This window comes from Pelophylax lessonae, assembly GCF_965119305.1.
Source record: "Pelophylax lessonae genome assembly, chromosome: 2".
NCBI classification, from domain to species: domain Eukaryota; kingdom Metazoa; phylum Chordata; class Amphibia; order Anura; family Ranidae; genus Pelophylax; species Pelophylax lessonae.
The window spans coordinates 240,761,306-240,776,666 of NC_138769.1; the positions used below are offsets into that span (position 1 = coordinate 240,761,306).

A 15,361-nucleotide genomic window follows, 5' to 3' on the forward strand; every position below is an offset into this window, starting at 1 on the left:
AACATCTGAATGGTTCAGAGGAGAACTGGGTGAAAGTGTTGTGGTCAGATGAGACAAAAATCAAGCTCTTTGGCATCAACTCAACTTGGCGTGTTTGGAGGTGGAAACATTATGCTTTGGGGGTGTTTTTCTGCTAAGGAGACAGTACAATATCAAAGGGAAGATAAACAGGGCCATGCACCATCAAATCTTGGGTAAAAACCTCCTTCCCTTAGCCAGGGCATTAAAAATGGGTCATAGACGGGTATTCCAGCATGACAATGACCCAAAACACAGGGCCAAGGCAACAAAGGAGTGAATCAAGAAGAAGCACATTAAGGTTCCGAATTGGCCTAGCAAGCCTCCAGACCTTAACCCCATAGAAAATATATAAAAAGAGGTGTAATAGAATTATTCTAGCATATATAGATAAAACTACAACACTAGCAGCGCTAATATGCACACAAAATATGTCCTAATGCACATCTATAGATGTCAATCATAAAGATACACCATTTTGTCAACAGATAAGGAGTCTCTGATAAAGATCAATTTAAATCCAGTCTGGCTATATCCGATCAAAAGGGAAGGATAACTCTATCTTCCAATAGACCTCCACCAACCACCGGTGCTCCCCGTCACTCTGGACACTCACCAGACACTTGATCACAACTCGCCTTTAAGACTCAAAAGGATCATCAGATCTTGCATCTCCTCACTACTGGATCCCGGTTCCAAGAGACATTTAAAAGCCTTCAGATACCATTCCATTTACCGTATCATGGAATAAATAGAGTGGGGGCACATAGCGTAATTCCGTAACACTTTATTGTAGCAAACCAGAAAAAAACACACTGACCCCACTCCCCTCCAAGTCCTACTTACAGGAACAAAAGGATGAAGGCATTTGAAGGATGAAGGCGCTGACGCGTTTCGTCATTACAGACTTCCACTGAGAACGTCGCTCTCAGTGGAAGTCCATAATGACGAAACGCATCAGGGCGTGAGTGCGCGGTCGCCATAACAACAACAGACACCACGCTTGGCCACGCTATGAGCTCCTGGAGGACACGGGTTAGCAGCGGCGGTTTACAGTGCGTGCATGCATTTGCACATGCCTTCATTCTTTTGGTTCCTGTAAGTAGGACTTGGAGGGGAGTGGGGTCAGTGTGTTTTTTTCTGGTTTGCTACAATAAAGTGTTACGGAATTACGCTATGTGCCCCCACTCTATTTATTCCATGATACGGTGAATGGAATGGTATCTGAAGGCTTTTAAATGTCTCTTGGAACCGGGATCCAGTAGTGAGGAGATGCAAGATCTGATTATCCTTTTGAGTCTTATAGGCGAGTTGTGATCAAGTGTCTGGTGAGTGTCCAGAGTGACGGGGAGCACCGGTGGTTGGTGGAGGTCTATTGGAAGATAGAGTTATCCTTCACACCCTTCCCTTTTGATCGGATATAGCCAGACTGGATTTAAATTGATCTTTATCAGAGACTCCTTATCTGTTGACAAAACGGTGTATCTTTATGATTGACATATATAGTTGTGCATTAGGACATATTTTGTGTGCATATTAGCGCTGCTAGTGTTGTAGTTTTATCTATATATGCTAGAATAATTCTATTACATCTCTTTTTATATTGTTATACTATATAGCAGCAGCTGTGACCCATACATTCAGGGTCTTGTTTTAAAATAATTGTATCTCTTTTATTTTTAGCGCTGGGTGAGTGAGTATTGCACCTCTGTAGCGATTATTGTGCTTTTCTTACTCCTGTTTCCCATAGAAAATATGTGGAGGGAGCTGAATGTTCGAATTACCAAACATCAGCCTCAAAACCTTAAAGAGGAACTACAGTCTGCTCACATAACATAATAAAAACCATCTTTTCCTTCTGAAGCTTCCGTCCAACCACTTTGCATATTATTTTATATATACTGTGCATCTGTACTTCCCAAATATGCTGCAGAAATCTACCTCCACTAAGTCTGGCTGCATCCATTTTAACTGTGGGCAGCTGAAGCTGCTGCCTGTTCACTTTCTGGATTTACACTGATATTTATATACAGACACACACACACACACACACACACACACACACACACACACACACACACACACATATACATATGCATATATACAGACAGACAGACACACTTACATCACTGCTTGCTTGCACATTTCTCCTCTCTGGATGAATACACTCAGATCTCTGCAGTCTCCTGTTATCTCTGCCCTCATCCAGCCCCCTCCAGCACTGCAGCTCTCCTGGGCTCTCCTATGACTCATCTCTCCCTCCCTTGCTGGCAAACTCTCACAAGAGTGAGAGAGAAAGCTGTGCATGTCATTAGCCTAGGTCAGTGATGGCAAACCCTTGAACCCTAGATATTTTGGAAAAACCTTTCCCATGATGCTCATGCACTCTGCAGCATTGTTGAGCATCATGGGAAATGTAGGTGCCAAGGTTCACCATCACTGACCTAGGCTAATGACCAGACATGAAAGAGGAAGTGGGCTGTATAAGGTATTTACTGGCAGAAAAAAAAATGTTTTACTATCCAAAGTTAAAGCCGCTCTTCAGTCATGTTTTCATCTTTCTCCCTCTTCAGTAATTTTTTCATCTTTCACCCAATAATCCTCTGCCCTTTTTGTTTTACCTTTGGTTAGTAAAACATTTTTTTTTCTGCCAGTAAATACCTTATACAGCCCACTTCCTCTTCCTTGTATGGTAAAAAGCCTAGGCTAATGACTTCATGCACAGCTCTCTCTCTAACTCTCATTGGAGTTTGCCAGCAAGGGAGGGAGGGATGAGTCATAGGAAAGCCAATGATAGCTACAGAGCTGGAGGGAGCTGGATGAGGGCGGAGATAACCGGAGACTGCAGAGATTTATTCATCCAGAGAGGAGAAATTTTCAGGCAAGCAGTGGTGTAAGTCTGTTTGTCTGTTTGCCTGTCTGTCTGTGTGTGTGCCCGTGTAAATCAAAGAAGTGAACAGGCAGCAGCTTCAGCTGCCCACAGTTAAAATGGCTGCAGCCAGACTTAGTGGAGGGAGATTTCTGAAGCATATTTGGCAAGTACAGAATCACTGTTTATATAAAATAATATGCAATGTGGTTGGAGGGAAGCTTCAGAATGGCAAAGATGTTTTTATTACAAATTATGTGAGCAGGCTGCAGTTCCTCTTTAAAACAACAAGGGTCGAGAATTTAATGGATGGAAAGATGAAAAAGCCACTTTAACCCTTTCCGAGCCAGAGTCATTAGTACAGTGACAGTGTATAGTATTAGCACTGATCACTATATTAATATCACTATTGATGTCAGTGTCAGTCATTAGTGTATACCCCAGCCAGCGTCAACTTAGTGTCAGATTACCCGCTATAAGTATATAAAGTAGTTTGTAGGAGTAAAGTTTAGATGAGTCTATGTGCGTGCCCGTGTTATCCGTGTGTGTTTGGCTGGCTTAACCCAAAACAGCATATAAACAAAGTGTTCTGTATAGACCACAGAAAAAAGGAAGGTTATTAGTAGGGATGCACCGAAATGAAAATTCTGGGCCGAAACCGAAACCGAAAATGCAGGATGCCCTTGGCCGAAAACCGAAACCGAAACCGAAAATGACTTTTTCCCCCAAATAATTTTAAATTAGAACAGGGCATACACAAAAAACAGGCAGTGACGTACACCTGTCGCTGCCACCCTGTCACAGTATATGTACTGTGATGGGTTGGCAAGAGGTTAATTTAATTACCAAAGGTATTTGTATTATGCAGCATGAGGGGGTTAATGTATTGCCACTTATGGTCACTGATGCATTAGTGACCGACCAGTGGCAGTTAATTAACCCCTTTGTGCTGCATTAGTGCAACCAGTATCAGTGTTAATTAAGACTGGCTGCACTGATACTGGTTACACTAATGCAGTACAAAAGGGGTTAATTTTTTTTTTTTTTTTTTATGCAAGATTTATTTTTATGTTCCTATAGAACACAGAATTGCATAAACTTAAATGAAACATTATGTATACATACAAAGTAAAAAAGTAAATTTGCTGCTTCAGGGTAACCTTTAAATAAAGTACATGTCTTAAAAACTGACATTATTTCAAACATTAGAATAAACTTAATTACAAACAGCAAAGTAATTGAACTGTTTGGAATAATTTGGTGTTTGTTACTGCCATTTCTGCCCTGCTTCTTTTCAGTTCAAAGACAGGGAGCTTTTGGCAGATACTGGTCAAGATAGCCCAAGAGTTTTAACAACTTAGTTTCACTGGTTGTCATGTGGACGCTTTGCTAGAGAAAAAAAAAAAAAGGATGGCTCAGATTTCATTCATGAGGCTTGGAATGTGTACGTAGCTGCTTGCTGTTCTGCATATTTCCCGCCCACATCTCCCTCTCTGTCCTGCACATACGCCGAGATAGGAGAGTGGGCGGCCCCGGGCAGACAGAAAAACTGGGGTGGGAGGGGGAGGAGGATGAGCTGTGTGTGTCTTTCTCCTCTCCTGTCCGTGTCTGGGAGGGGTGAGTACTGCTCGCTGCTGTGTGATAGACGAGGTGTCACAGACGCTGCGCTCTGCTGCAGCCACGGCACCTAATTGAACAGACTGATTCTCCTATCCTACGGACGGGAGAATCAGGGACTTTTCAAACCTGCGCTGCGGCCATTAATTTCGGCATTTTAACCCATTTTCGGCCGAAATGGGATAGGCCCATTTTCGGCCGAAAATTTCGGTGGCCGAAATTTCGGTGCATCCCTAGTTATTAGTCAGCAATAACATGGCGGGCTCTAGGTAAGGTGAACATAGACATTTATTAGTAAAAATTGGGGGTGTAAATACAACCATGCAAGGTAAATTGTTGGTGGGTGCAATCAGTGCAGAGACAAGAAACAAGACATACATAACATTTAAACAAACAGTGACAAAAAAACGGCTGGCAGTAAGTTAAACTTCAAGAATCTTATTAGATATGTAATCAATCAATTGCAGATTGCAGTAATAATCTTCTTGAAGGGGCTCCTTGAGGGGCAGTGGGTCGCCAATGGGGTAGGTAATAATATAGTACCGTTAATGTTGGGTGTTAACTCCAGTGAGATCACTCAAAATGGTGCTGTTGGTATTGCTTTAGTTTTTGGGGAGAGGGTTGGGGGGTGCCTCAATCCGAGAGGCAGTTTGGTGAGACGGTATAACTGTTTAAGGTTGTTGCTGTATGCTGATGCATCACTCGTGGGCAGGTATGGCTTGACGGGGACTATGCAGAGATCTGACAAAAAATGTCTTGATCGCTGACGGTGTATTACCGTTTCTTCACCCCTATTGATGGCAGGGTGTCGCTCATGGTTTCAGCTAATTAGCTTGTATTTGTTGTGTGGGGGTATAGGGTAGTGCAGGGGACTTGTGCAGAGCCAGCAACGATCGGGTATGTGCCTCCGATTACCGCTGACCGACTGTAAAATATGGCGGTTCAATGCGGTAAAAAATGGGTGTCCCGCTTGCTCTGACGGCTTTAAGCCGTTTCTTCAACCCTGCTAAGCAAGTACCCTGTACCTTGTAGATGATGCGTGGAGCGACTACACCGGCCTTTCCGCCGTCAGTCTCCAAATGTGCCGCCTTCGGCTTCCACTCTCCCTGGCGGTCCGTTGCCTGTTATTGCCTGTTATTGCGTAGCTTCGTCTGGACGTCCAGACGAAGCTACGCAATAGGAAGCGAAACGCGTCAACGTCATAGCCCGGCGGCACATCTTCTCATCACTCCTAACAGGCAACGGACCGCCAGGGAGAGTGGAAGCCGAAGGCGGCACATTTGGAGACTGACGGCGGAAAGGCAGGTGTAGTCGCTCCACGGATCATCTACAAGGTACAGGGTACTTGCTTAGCAGGGGTGAAGAAACGGCTTAAAGCCGTCAGAGCAAGCGGGACACCCATTTTTTACCGCATTGAACCGCCATATTTTACAGGCGGTCAGCGGTAATCTGAGGCACATACCCGATCGTTGCTGGCTCTGCACAAGTCCCCTGCACTACCCTATACCCCCACACAACAAATACAAGCTAATTAGCTGAAACCATGAGCGACACCCTGCCATCAATAGGGGTGAAGAAACGGTAATACACCGTCAGCGATCAAGACATTTTTTGTCAGATCTCTGCATAGTCCCCGTCAAGCCATACCTGCCCACGAGTGATGCATCAGCATACGGCAACAACCTTAAACAGTTATACCGTCTCACCAAACTGCCTCTCGGATTGAGGCACCCCCCAACCCTCTCCCCAAAAACTAAAGCAATACCAACAGCACCATTTTGAGTGATCTCACTGGAGTTAACACCCAACATTAACGGTACTATATTATTACCTACCCCATTGGCGACCCACTGCCCCTCAAGGAGCCCCTTCAAGAAGATTATTACTGCAATCTGCAATTGATTGATTACATATCTATTAAGATTCTTGAAGTTTAACTTACTGCCGGCCGGTTTTTTGTCACTGTTTGTTTAAATGTTATGTATGTCTTGTTTCTTGTCTCTGCACTGATTGCACCCACCAACAATTTACCTTGCATGGTTGTATTTACACCCCCAATTTTTACTAATAAATGTCTATGTTCACCTTACCTAGAGCCCGCCATGTTATTGCTGACCAATAACCTTCCTTTTTTCTGTGGTCTATACAGAACACTTTGTTTACCCGCTATAAGTAGCTTATCGCCGCCATTACTAGTATAAAAAAAATAAATTAAAATTGCAGTCTATATACCATAGTTTGTAGACGCAATAATTTCAAATCTAATAATATCCATCTATTTGGGTTTTTTTTTTTTTTTTTTTACCAAATATATGTAGCAGAATACATTTCGGCCTACATTTATTAGGAAATTAGATTTTTTTTTTTTTATTGGATATATTTTATAGCAAAAAGTCAAAAAATATTGTTTTTTTTCGTTTATATAATAAAAAATAAAAACCCTAGTGGTGTTTAAATACCAGCAAAATAAAGCTCTATTTGTGTGAGGGGAAAAAAATTAGCCTGGGCATGAAGGGGGTAAAACTTTCCAGAGGGCAAATGGATAATCTTCTGCTGATCCATGGGCCGTACTGAGAAGCAGTGGGCACATTGCTGCCACTACATAGTGAGATATAAGATTTCCGTGTTACTTCGCTGCAGATGTGTTAGTAAACCCCAGCAAAGGGATTGAAATGCTAATAAAAGAGTCACGTAGTATTAAAACATATTCAAGACATTGAACTGAGGTTATCTGTAAACAGTAACCCAGAACTCTGAAAGAAGAAAGGACTAGAGGTAATGTCTGTGTGGGGGTGTTATCATACTGTTTATACAGACATAGGTGCAACAACTAGTCTCATATTCTATTATTACTAGTTCTGTCAATAGGTTTTTAAGTTACTTTAAAACTTGAACAATTTAATGCTCTTCCCAGTGGAACAACATGATTATGATGTAATTTATTTTAAGTCATGTGTCCAGCCCGTTGACTTTCCAACATTTTTAACTCATGAAAACTCTCTTTAAACTTACCTTTGCGCAGTGGGATTCCTTTTCATTCTATCTTTTGAGAACATTCCTGAACTTATGCTGTCCTTCAGATGCAAAGGTGTAGGGAAGTTACCAAGAGGAACTTCCATTTCCAATTCATAGCTTGAAGGCCTAGACAGATACACACAAATATATTCAAGTCAAATTATGATTTTTTTGGATTTAGGTTATATGGGTTTAAAATTTGTAAAATGTATCTGAATCACCAGCAGAGTTTGCCATTGGTCATAAATCCCAGATAAGTTTAGAAAAACACAATGTCACATTTTACCTAATACCAGATGTCCTATTTTCTGAGAAACTCTTAGGCTATGTTTCCACTAATGTGACTAAAAAGTTGCGCGATTTCAAGTGCGACTTTGTATTGCGACTTATGTGTGACTTTACAACGACTTCTTGCCTTCTATGAGGGACAAGTCGCACTGAAGTCGTCAAAAAAAAGTGCAAAAACCTTTTCTGGAGTCGCAACAGTTACAACGGTCCTGATTGAAATGAATAGGTTTTGACTTGTCATGCGACTTGACATGTGTCAAGACGCACAAGTCGCACTAGTGGAACGGGGCCTTACATCAAAAAACAGCTCCTAATCAAATATCTGAGTTTTGCATTTTGCTAGATATAAATAAGAAAATAATGAATAACTATACTATAAATGCAACGTAAGCATTGGACCTTCACAGTGCTACCCTGCCATTCCTTTTGTGGCGGCCAGCACAAAAAATATCCCATGTGAGAGTTTAGAGGGAGCCGTGACATCACCTCTTTCATCATAACAATACCTGTGCATAGTTATTGCTTTCTGTAGTTTTAATGACAGTTTGCTTAGATATTGCATCTTATACATGTGTCAGAGCTGTCCGGCCTGACTTTCCCCATGCTTCTCCATTACATATATGGTCCAACATACTGTATTTGATGTCTATTTCTTGGATACCTGACTCGGACTATATCTAGTTTGTCTATTCATCGTTTTATTGTTGTTATTGTTCCATTATACCTTATTTAAATAAAAACGTATTGAACAAAAAAATACCTGTGCATAGGGTCTGGTCGCTAGACACAAGCACTGAATTGTTGGAGTATATCACATTAGCCCCATATGTGAAATCATCTAGTATATACAGAATAATTTGTTTCGTTTTCGATACATTCGTTATGTTGCTAATATCGTTTCACGGTTTCGTTTAGGAATTTGTTTAGTTTAATATTTTTGGAACGATTTGAATTCTGTGTGAATAATAGCTGGTTGTCAAACAATGAAACCAGGAGGGATGTCACTGTGACATATCGCCTGGATCATCAGAGTGAGAACAATAATTCTAGCGCAAGAGCTCCTAGTTAACCGGTTGCCGACCGCCACACGACTATATACTGCGGCGGTCAGCCCCGGGCAGGCAGAGTGACGTACCGGTACGTCACTTGCCTGTCACTTTATTGTGAGCCAATAGCGGGCGAGCGCGCCCCCTCGGAGGCGCGCGCCCACCGCGGCTCGTTCACAGGGAAGTTAGTGCGTGTGACCGGCGGACCCGATGTCCGCCGGTCACTCGCCGATCGTCGGTACAGAGGGAGAAAGTCAGGCGGCTGATGTAAACAAGCCGCCTGTCATTCTCCCCTGTGTAGAAACAGTGATCAGACGGTTCTACTATTAAGGACCGTTGATCACTGTTCCTACACTAGTAGCCACAGCCAATCACAGTAGAAAGCACGCCCCTAGGGACACACTTAACCCCTCCCTCCCCAATAAAGTGTAATTTTGCAGTAACAGTGCATATGTATAGCACTGATTACTGCAGTAATGTCACTGGTAACCCCAAAAGTGTCAAAAATGTCAGTCAAGGGTCCGATCTGTCCGCCGCAATGTCGCCGTACCGCAAAAAAAATCGCAGATCGCCGCCATTACGCGTTAAAAAAAAAAAACACCAAAAATGACAGAAATCTTTCCCTTAGTTAGTAAACGCAATAACCTTTGCACAAACCAATCAAAATACGCTTTTTGCGATTTTTTTTACCAAACATATGTAGCAGAAAACAAATTGATTTTTACATTTTTTTGAGGGGGGAATTTCATATAAAAAAATGTGAAAAACATTGTTATTTTTGCAAAATTTACGCTCTTTTTTTGTTTATAGTGCAAAAAGTAAAAATCGCACAGGTGATCAAATACCACCAAAAGAAAGCTCTGTTTGTGGAAAAAAAAGGAAGTCAAATTCCTTTAGGTACAGCGTCGCACGACCGCGCAATTGTCCGTTAAAGTCACACAGTAAAAAATCGCAAAAAAAACCCTGGTCGGAATGGGGGTAAAATCTTCCGGGGCTTAAGTGGTTAACTCTAAATTGATGAGCTGTAATGGCTTTTAAAGCATCACCTATAGTGATTTTTGGGCACCATCATTTTTGGTGATATTGAAGGTGCACGCAATTTTAAACATGGAATGTTAGGTATCTTATTTACTCAGTGCAACCTACCTACATACCCCGCTAACATGGACATCAGCTCTGCTGTGGCTCCCACTGTTGCTGGCCCCACGGACTCAAACACCGATCACATAGCTCAGGCAGTGGCCGCGCTGTTAATCCCCACTCTAGCAGCATCTGTGGATAAAGCTGTAAACGCTGGCATGATGGAAATCAAGCGAGAGCTGACTGAACACTCACTTAGGCTGAATGAGGCTGAGCAGCGCATCTCCAGCATTGAGGATGAAGTGTACCAGGTCCAGAGAACCGAACAGGCCCAAGAAAAAAACAACCAATACTTGCTGCAGAAAATAGAGGACCTGGAGAACAGGTTTGCGGAGGAGCAATCTGTGCTTCATGAATCTCTGCCCCCCTCCGACATCTTAGACTTCTGTTCCACACGCATACCTGAGGCCCTGGGCCTACAAGGGACCTACACCATGGAGAGAGCTCACCGCATAATCACCGCGGCCGATTATCGCTAAGTACCTCAACTACGCCGACAAGGCGGCTATTCTACAAAAGTTCAGGCAAGTCCGATCTCATCTCATAGATGGCGTCAAGATCCTGATCTTTGGGGATTACTCAGTCGAAGTCGCCAAAAAGAGAAAGGCCTTTCAACCCATCTGCTCAAAACTTCATCAACATCAAATGAAATTCACATTAGCCTATCCAGTGGTTCTTCGGCTTAAGTCTCCTGACGGGAATCAGCTGTCCTTCCAAGATCCCTCGGAATCATTCCTGTGCTCCCTTCACCTGGAAGACCTGTCCTCCTCTTCGTCTAGGACCTCACCACATCCGCTCCCCTTGGTTCAACGGAGCCCAAGGAAGGAATCTCCCAAGCGCACTAAGTTTTCCAATAACGGACATTCCCTGCGCTCTGGCCTCCAAGGACTCGGTTAACTACCTCGCATGCCTTGCATGTAGCAGACCCCTCTTCTTGCCCATTTTGGGCCTGACAACATGCCCTTTCTTTCTTGTTCATCCCAGCTGGGAGTAAGTATATACCTATTAGAGTGCCTGATTTTACATGTCTCCTCATCCAAGTTATGTCTTACTATGCTGCTAATACTTATTCCCAGATACCCACTGATGCTGCCATTCCCCAATGCACCTGCATGGAGGTGGTTGCCTCATCGACCCCTCTCTTCTAGCCTTCACCATAAATGTGGGCATGAATATTTCTAGCTGACGTGGGTTACTGCTTTGGGAACCGGCAATCTCAGTGAAGGTATGCGGAAAAAAGCAAAGTTATTGATTGTTTTGATTCCCCCCTGTTCTATTCTCATGGTTGTACCTCGGTTACCCCTCTGCCTATCACACTCTACACGTACACCCACCCCCCCCCCCCCCAACCCCTATCACTGTCTAATATCACACGCCTTCGGATCCAAACTGGGCCCCTAGACATCACCACTTCGGGCAATACTCTACCCCCCCTCCCCAGCACATCGCAAGCTTTTCCCCATCTTTCTGCAATATCCCATCTCAGTTAACATTGTATGAGACTGATCTCATGGAATGTTAAGGGCCTTAGATCCCCCTACAAGAGGTCCGAAGTCCTACGACATCTGAAACGTCTGAACGCAGATGTTGCCCTCCTACAGAAATCCCACCTTACTTCCTCGGATTTCCACCGCCTAAGGAAGTCCTGGGTAGGAGAGGTACTGGGCTCAGAAGCGGTGGCACACAAAGCGGGGGTACTCGTCCCACTACATAAATGCTAAGCTTATGACATTCTCTCCTCTGAAACTGACTCTCATGGTTGCTTTACCTCTCTGCATCTCCGCATACACGAAAAAGATATTATTATCTCTATTGTTTATGCCCCCAATTCATCCGACAAACACTTCTTCGTGGACATCTCCGCCAAGCTTCTCCACAACCCCAATGTCCCCCCATATAATGGGGGGGACTTCAACCTAATCATGGACCCAGCCCTGGATAGATCCACCCCCAAACCCCGCAGAGGCAAATGACACGACCCAGCCCCATCTCTACTTGCTACCACTATCGAATCCCTATGCTTCACGGACATCCGGCAGACAGGGAATCCACATAGAGTATTTACCAGAATTGACTACCTCTTCTGCTCTGACAATATTATCCCCCACATTGATTCCTCCGACATTCACGACATCATCATCTCTGACCATTCCCCGATATCCCTATCCGTTGACAACTCCCGCTCCACTCCCGATACGCACTCCTGGCGTTTCCCCAGCATATCTAAAAGATAACTCCGACTTCCATTCGTTCCTGGAACTGGCATGGCATGAATACCTGAAGCCAATATCCCCCATCTTGCGGATCCCAATCTGTTCTGGGAAGACGGCAAAGCGTACCTTAGAGGACACATAATTTCATACTCCGCCTCATACCGAAAAAATGCCACATCCAACTACTAAGCCGCTAGCTCCCGCCTCAACTTAGCCCAACGCACCCTGATTACCCATGACTCTCCTGCAAACAGGAGAGAATGGCATGATGCCAAGCAAGCCTTTGATACATGGGCGCACAGAGATCTACACAGAGAATATTTATTGGTTTTGGATTGTCCTACCTTTATGCATTGGCATTATTAATATTTATATATACCCTTTTGTTGGTTCTACATAGTAAGAGTGGTTCATCGCACTGAAGGATTTGAGCGCTGATTATTTTATTTTACTAATGATGCCAAGCAAGCCTTTGATACATGGGCGCACAGAAAAAAACAACCAATACTTGCTGCAGAAAATAGAGGACCTGGAGAACAGGTTTGCGGAGGAGCAATCTGTGCTTCATGAATCTCTGCCCCCCTCCGACATCTTAGACTTCTGTTCCACACGCATACCTGAGGCCCTGGGCCTACAAGGGACCTACACCATGGAGAGAGCTCACCGCATAATCACCGCGGCCGATTATCGCTAAGTACCTCAACTACGCCGACAAGGCGGCTATTCTACAAAAGTTCAGGCAAGTCCGATCTCATCTCATAGATGGCGTCAAGATCCTGATCTTTGGGGATTACTCAGTCGAAGTCGCCAAAAAGAGAAAGGCCTTTCAACCCATCTGCTCAAAACTTCATCAACATCAAATGAAATTCACATTAGCCTATCCAGTGGTTCTTCGGCTTAAGTCTCCTGACGGGAATCAGCTGTCCTTCCAAGATCCCTCGGAATCATTCCTGTGCTCCCTTCACCTGGAAGACCTGTCCTCCTCTTCGTCTAGGACCTCACCACATCCGCTCCCCTTGGTTCAACGGAGCCCAAGGAAGGAATCTCCCAAGCGCACTAAGTTTTCCAATAACGGACATTCCCTGCGCTCTGGCCTCCAAGGACTCGGTTAACTACCTCGCATGCCTTGCATGTAGCAGACCCCTCTTCTTGCCCATTTTGGGCCTGACAACATGCCCTTTCTTTCTTGTTCATCCCAGCTGGGAGTAAGTATATACCTATTAGAGTGCCTGATTTTACATGTCTCCTCATCCAAGTTATGTCTTACTATGCTGCTAATACTTATTCCCAGATACCCACTGATGCTGCCATTCCCCAATGCACCTGCATGGAGGTGGTTGCCTCATCGACCCCTCTCTTCTAGCCTTCACCATAAATGTGGGCATGAATATTTCTAGCTGACGTGGGTTACTGCTTTGGGAACCGGCAATCTCAGTGAAGGTATGCGGAAAAAAGCAAAGTTATTGATTGTTTTGATTCCCCCCTGTTCTATTCTCATGGTTGTACCTCGGTTACCCCTCTGCCTATCACACTCTACACGTACACCCACCCCCCCCCCCCCCAACCCCTATCACTGTCTAATATCACACGCCTTCGGATCCAAACTGGGCCCCTAGACATCACCACTTCGGGCAATACTCTACCCCCCCTCCCCAGCACATCGCAAGCTTTTCCCCATCTTTCTGCAATATCCCATCTCAGTTAACATTGTATGAGACTGATCTCATGGAATGTTAAGGGCCTTAGATCCCCCTACAAGAGGTCCGAAGTCCTACGACATCTGAAACGTCTGAACGCAGATGTTGCCCTCCTACAGAAATCCCACCTTACTTCCTCGGATTTCCACCGCCTAAGGAAGTCCTGGGTAGGAGAGGTACTGGGCTCAGAAGCGGTGGCACACAAAGCGGGGGTACTCGTCCCACTACATAAATGCTAAGCTTATGACATTCTCTCCTCTGAAACTGACTCTCATGGTTGCTTTACCTCTCTGCATCTCCGCATACACGAAAAAGATATTATTATCTCTATTGTTTATGCCCCCAATTCATCCGACAAACACTTCTTCGTGGACATCTCCGCCAAGCTTCTCCACAACCCCAATGTCCCCCCATATAATGGGGGGGACTTCAACCTAATCATGGACCCAGCCCTGGATAGATCCACCCCCAAACCCCGCAGAGGCAAATGACACGACCCAGCCCCATCTCTACTTGCTACCACTATCGAATCCCTATGCTTCACGGACATCCGGCAGACAGGGAATCCACATAGAGTATTTACCAGAATTGACTACCTCTTCTGCTCTGACAATATTATCCCCCACATTGATTCCTCCGACATTCACGACATCATCATCTCTGACCATTCCCCGATATCCCTATCCGTTGACAACTCCCGCTCCACTCCCGATACGCACTCCTGGCGTTTCCCCAGCATATCTAAAAGATAACTCCGACTTCCATTCGTTCCTGGAACTGGCATGGCATGAATACCTGAAGCCAATATCCCCCATCTTGCGGATCCCAATCTGTTCTGGGAAGACGGCAAAGCGTACCTTAGAGGACACATAATTTCATACTCCGCCTCATACCGAAAAAATGCCACATCCAACTACTAAGCCGCTAGCTCCCGCCTCAACTTAGCCCAACGCACCCTGATTACCCATGACTCTCCTGCAAACAGGAGAGAATGGCATGATGCCAAGCAAGCCTTTGATACATGGGCGCACAGAGATCTACACAGAGAATATTTATTGGTTTTGGATTGTCCTACCTTTATGCATTGGCATTATTAATATTTATATATACCCTTTTGTTGGTTCTACATAGTAAGAGTGGTTCATCGCACTGAAGGATTTGAGCGCTGATTATTTTATTTTACTAATGATGCCAAGCAAGCCTTTGATACATGGGCGCACACTTTAGAACGCATTATACATGCCCAAATGTCAGCAACCATTCACAAGTTTGGCAATAAGTCTGGTAAATTGCTCGCTAGGCTATGCTCAGGCACCTTCAGCCCCACCCAAATCAAAGCCTTAAAAGCCTCTCAAGGCAACATTAAACGCTCCCCCCAGGATTGGAGTGTGATTATGCAAGGATTCTACTCCTCCCTCTATGCCCAAGACCCCATAGATCCACAGACCGCCCAGTCTT

General features: G+C 44.4%; 1 protein-coding gene across 1 annotated transcript in view; it reads right to left on the reverse strand.

Annotated features, from left to right (window-relative positions):
• The window catches only part of LOC309548044 (putative helicase MOV-10), a gene marked incomplete at its 3' end in the record, with an annotated part of 200,022 nt that overhangs the window by 95,804 nt on the left and 88,857 nt on the right, over window positions 1–15,361 (reverse strand). Inside the window, exon 6 of the mRNA XM_082248014.1 lies at window positions 7,517–7,645. Coding sequence (XP_082104140.1) covers window positions 7,517–7,645 — 129 coding nt within the window. The remainder of the gene's footprint in view (window positions 1–7,516; window positions 7,646–15,361) is intronic.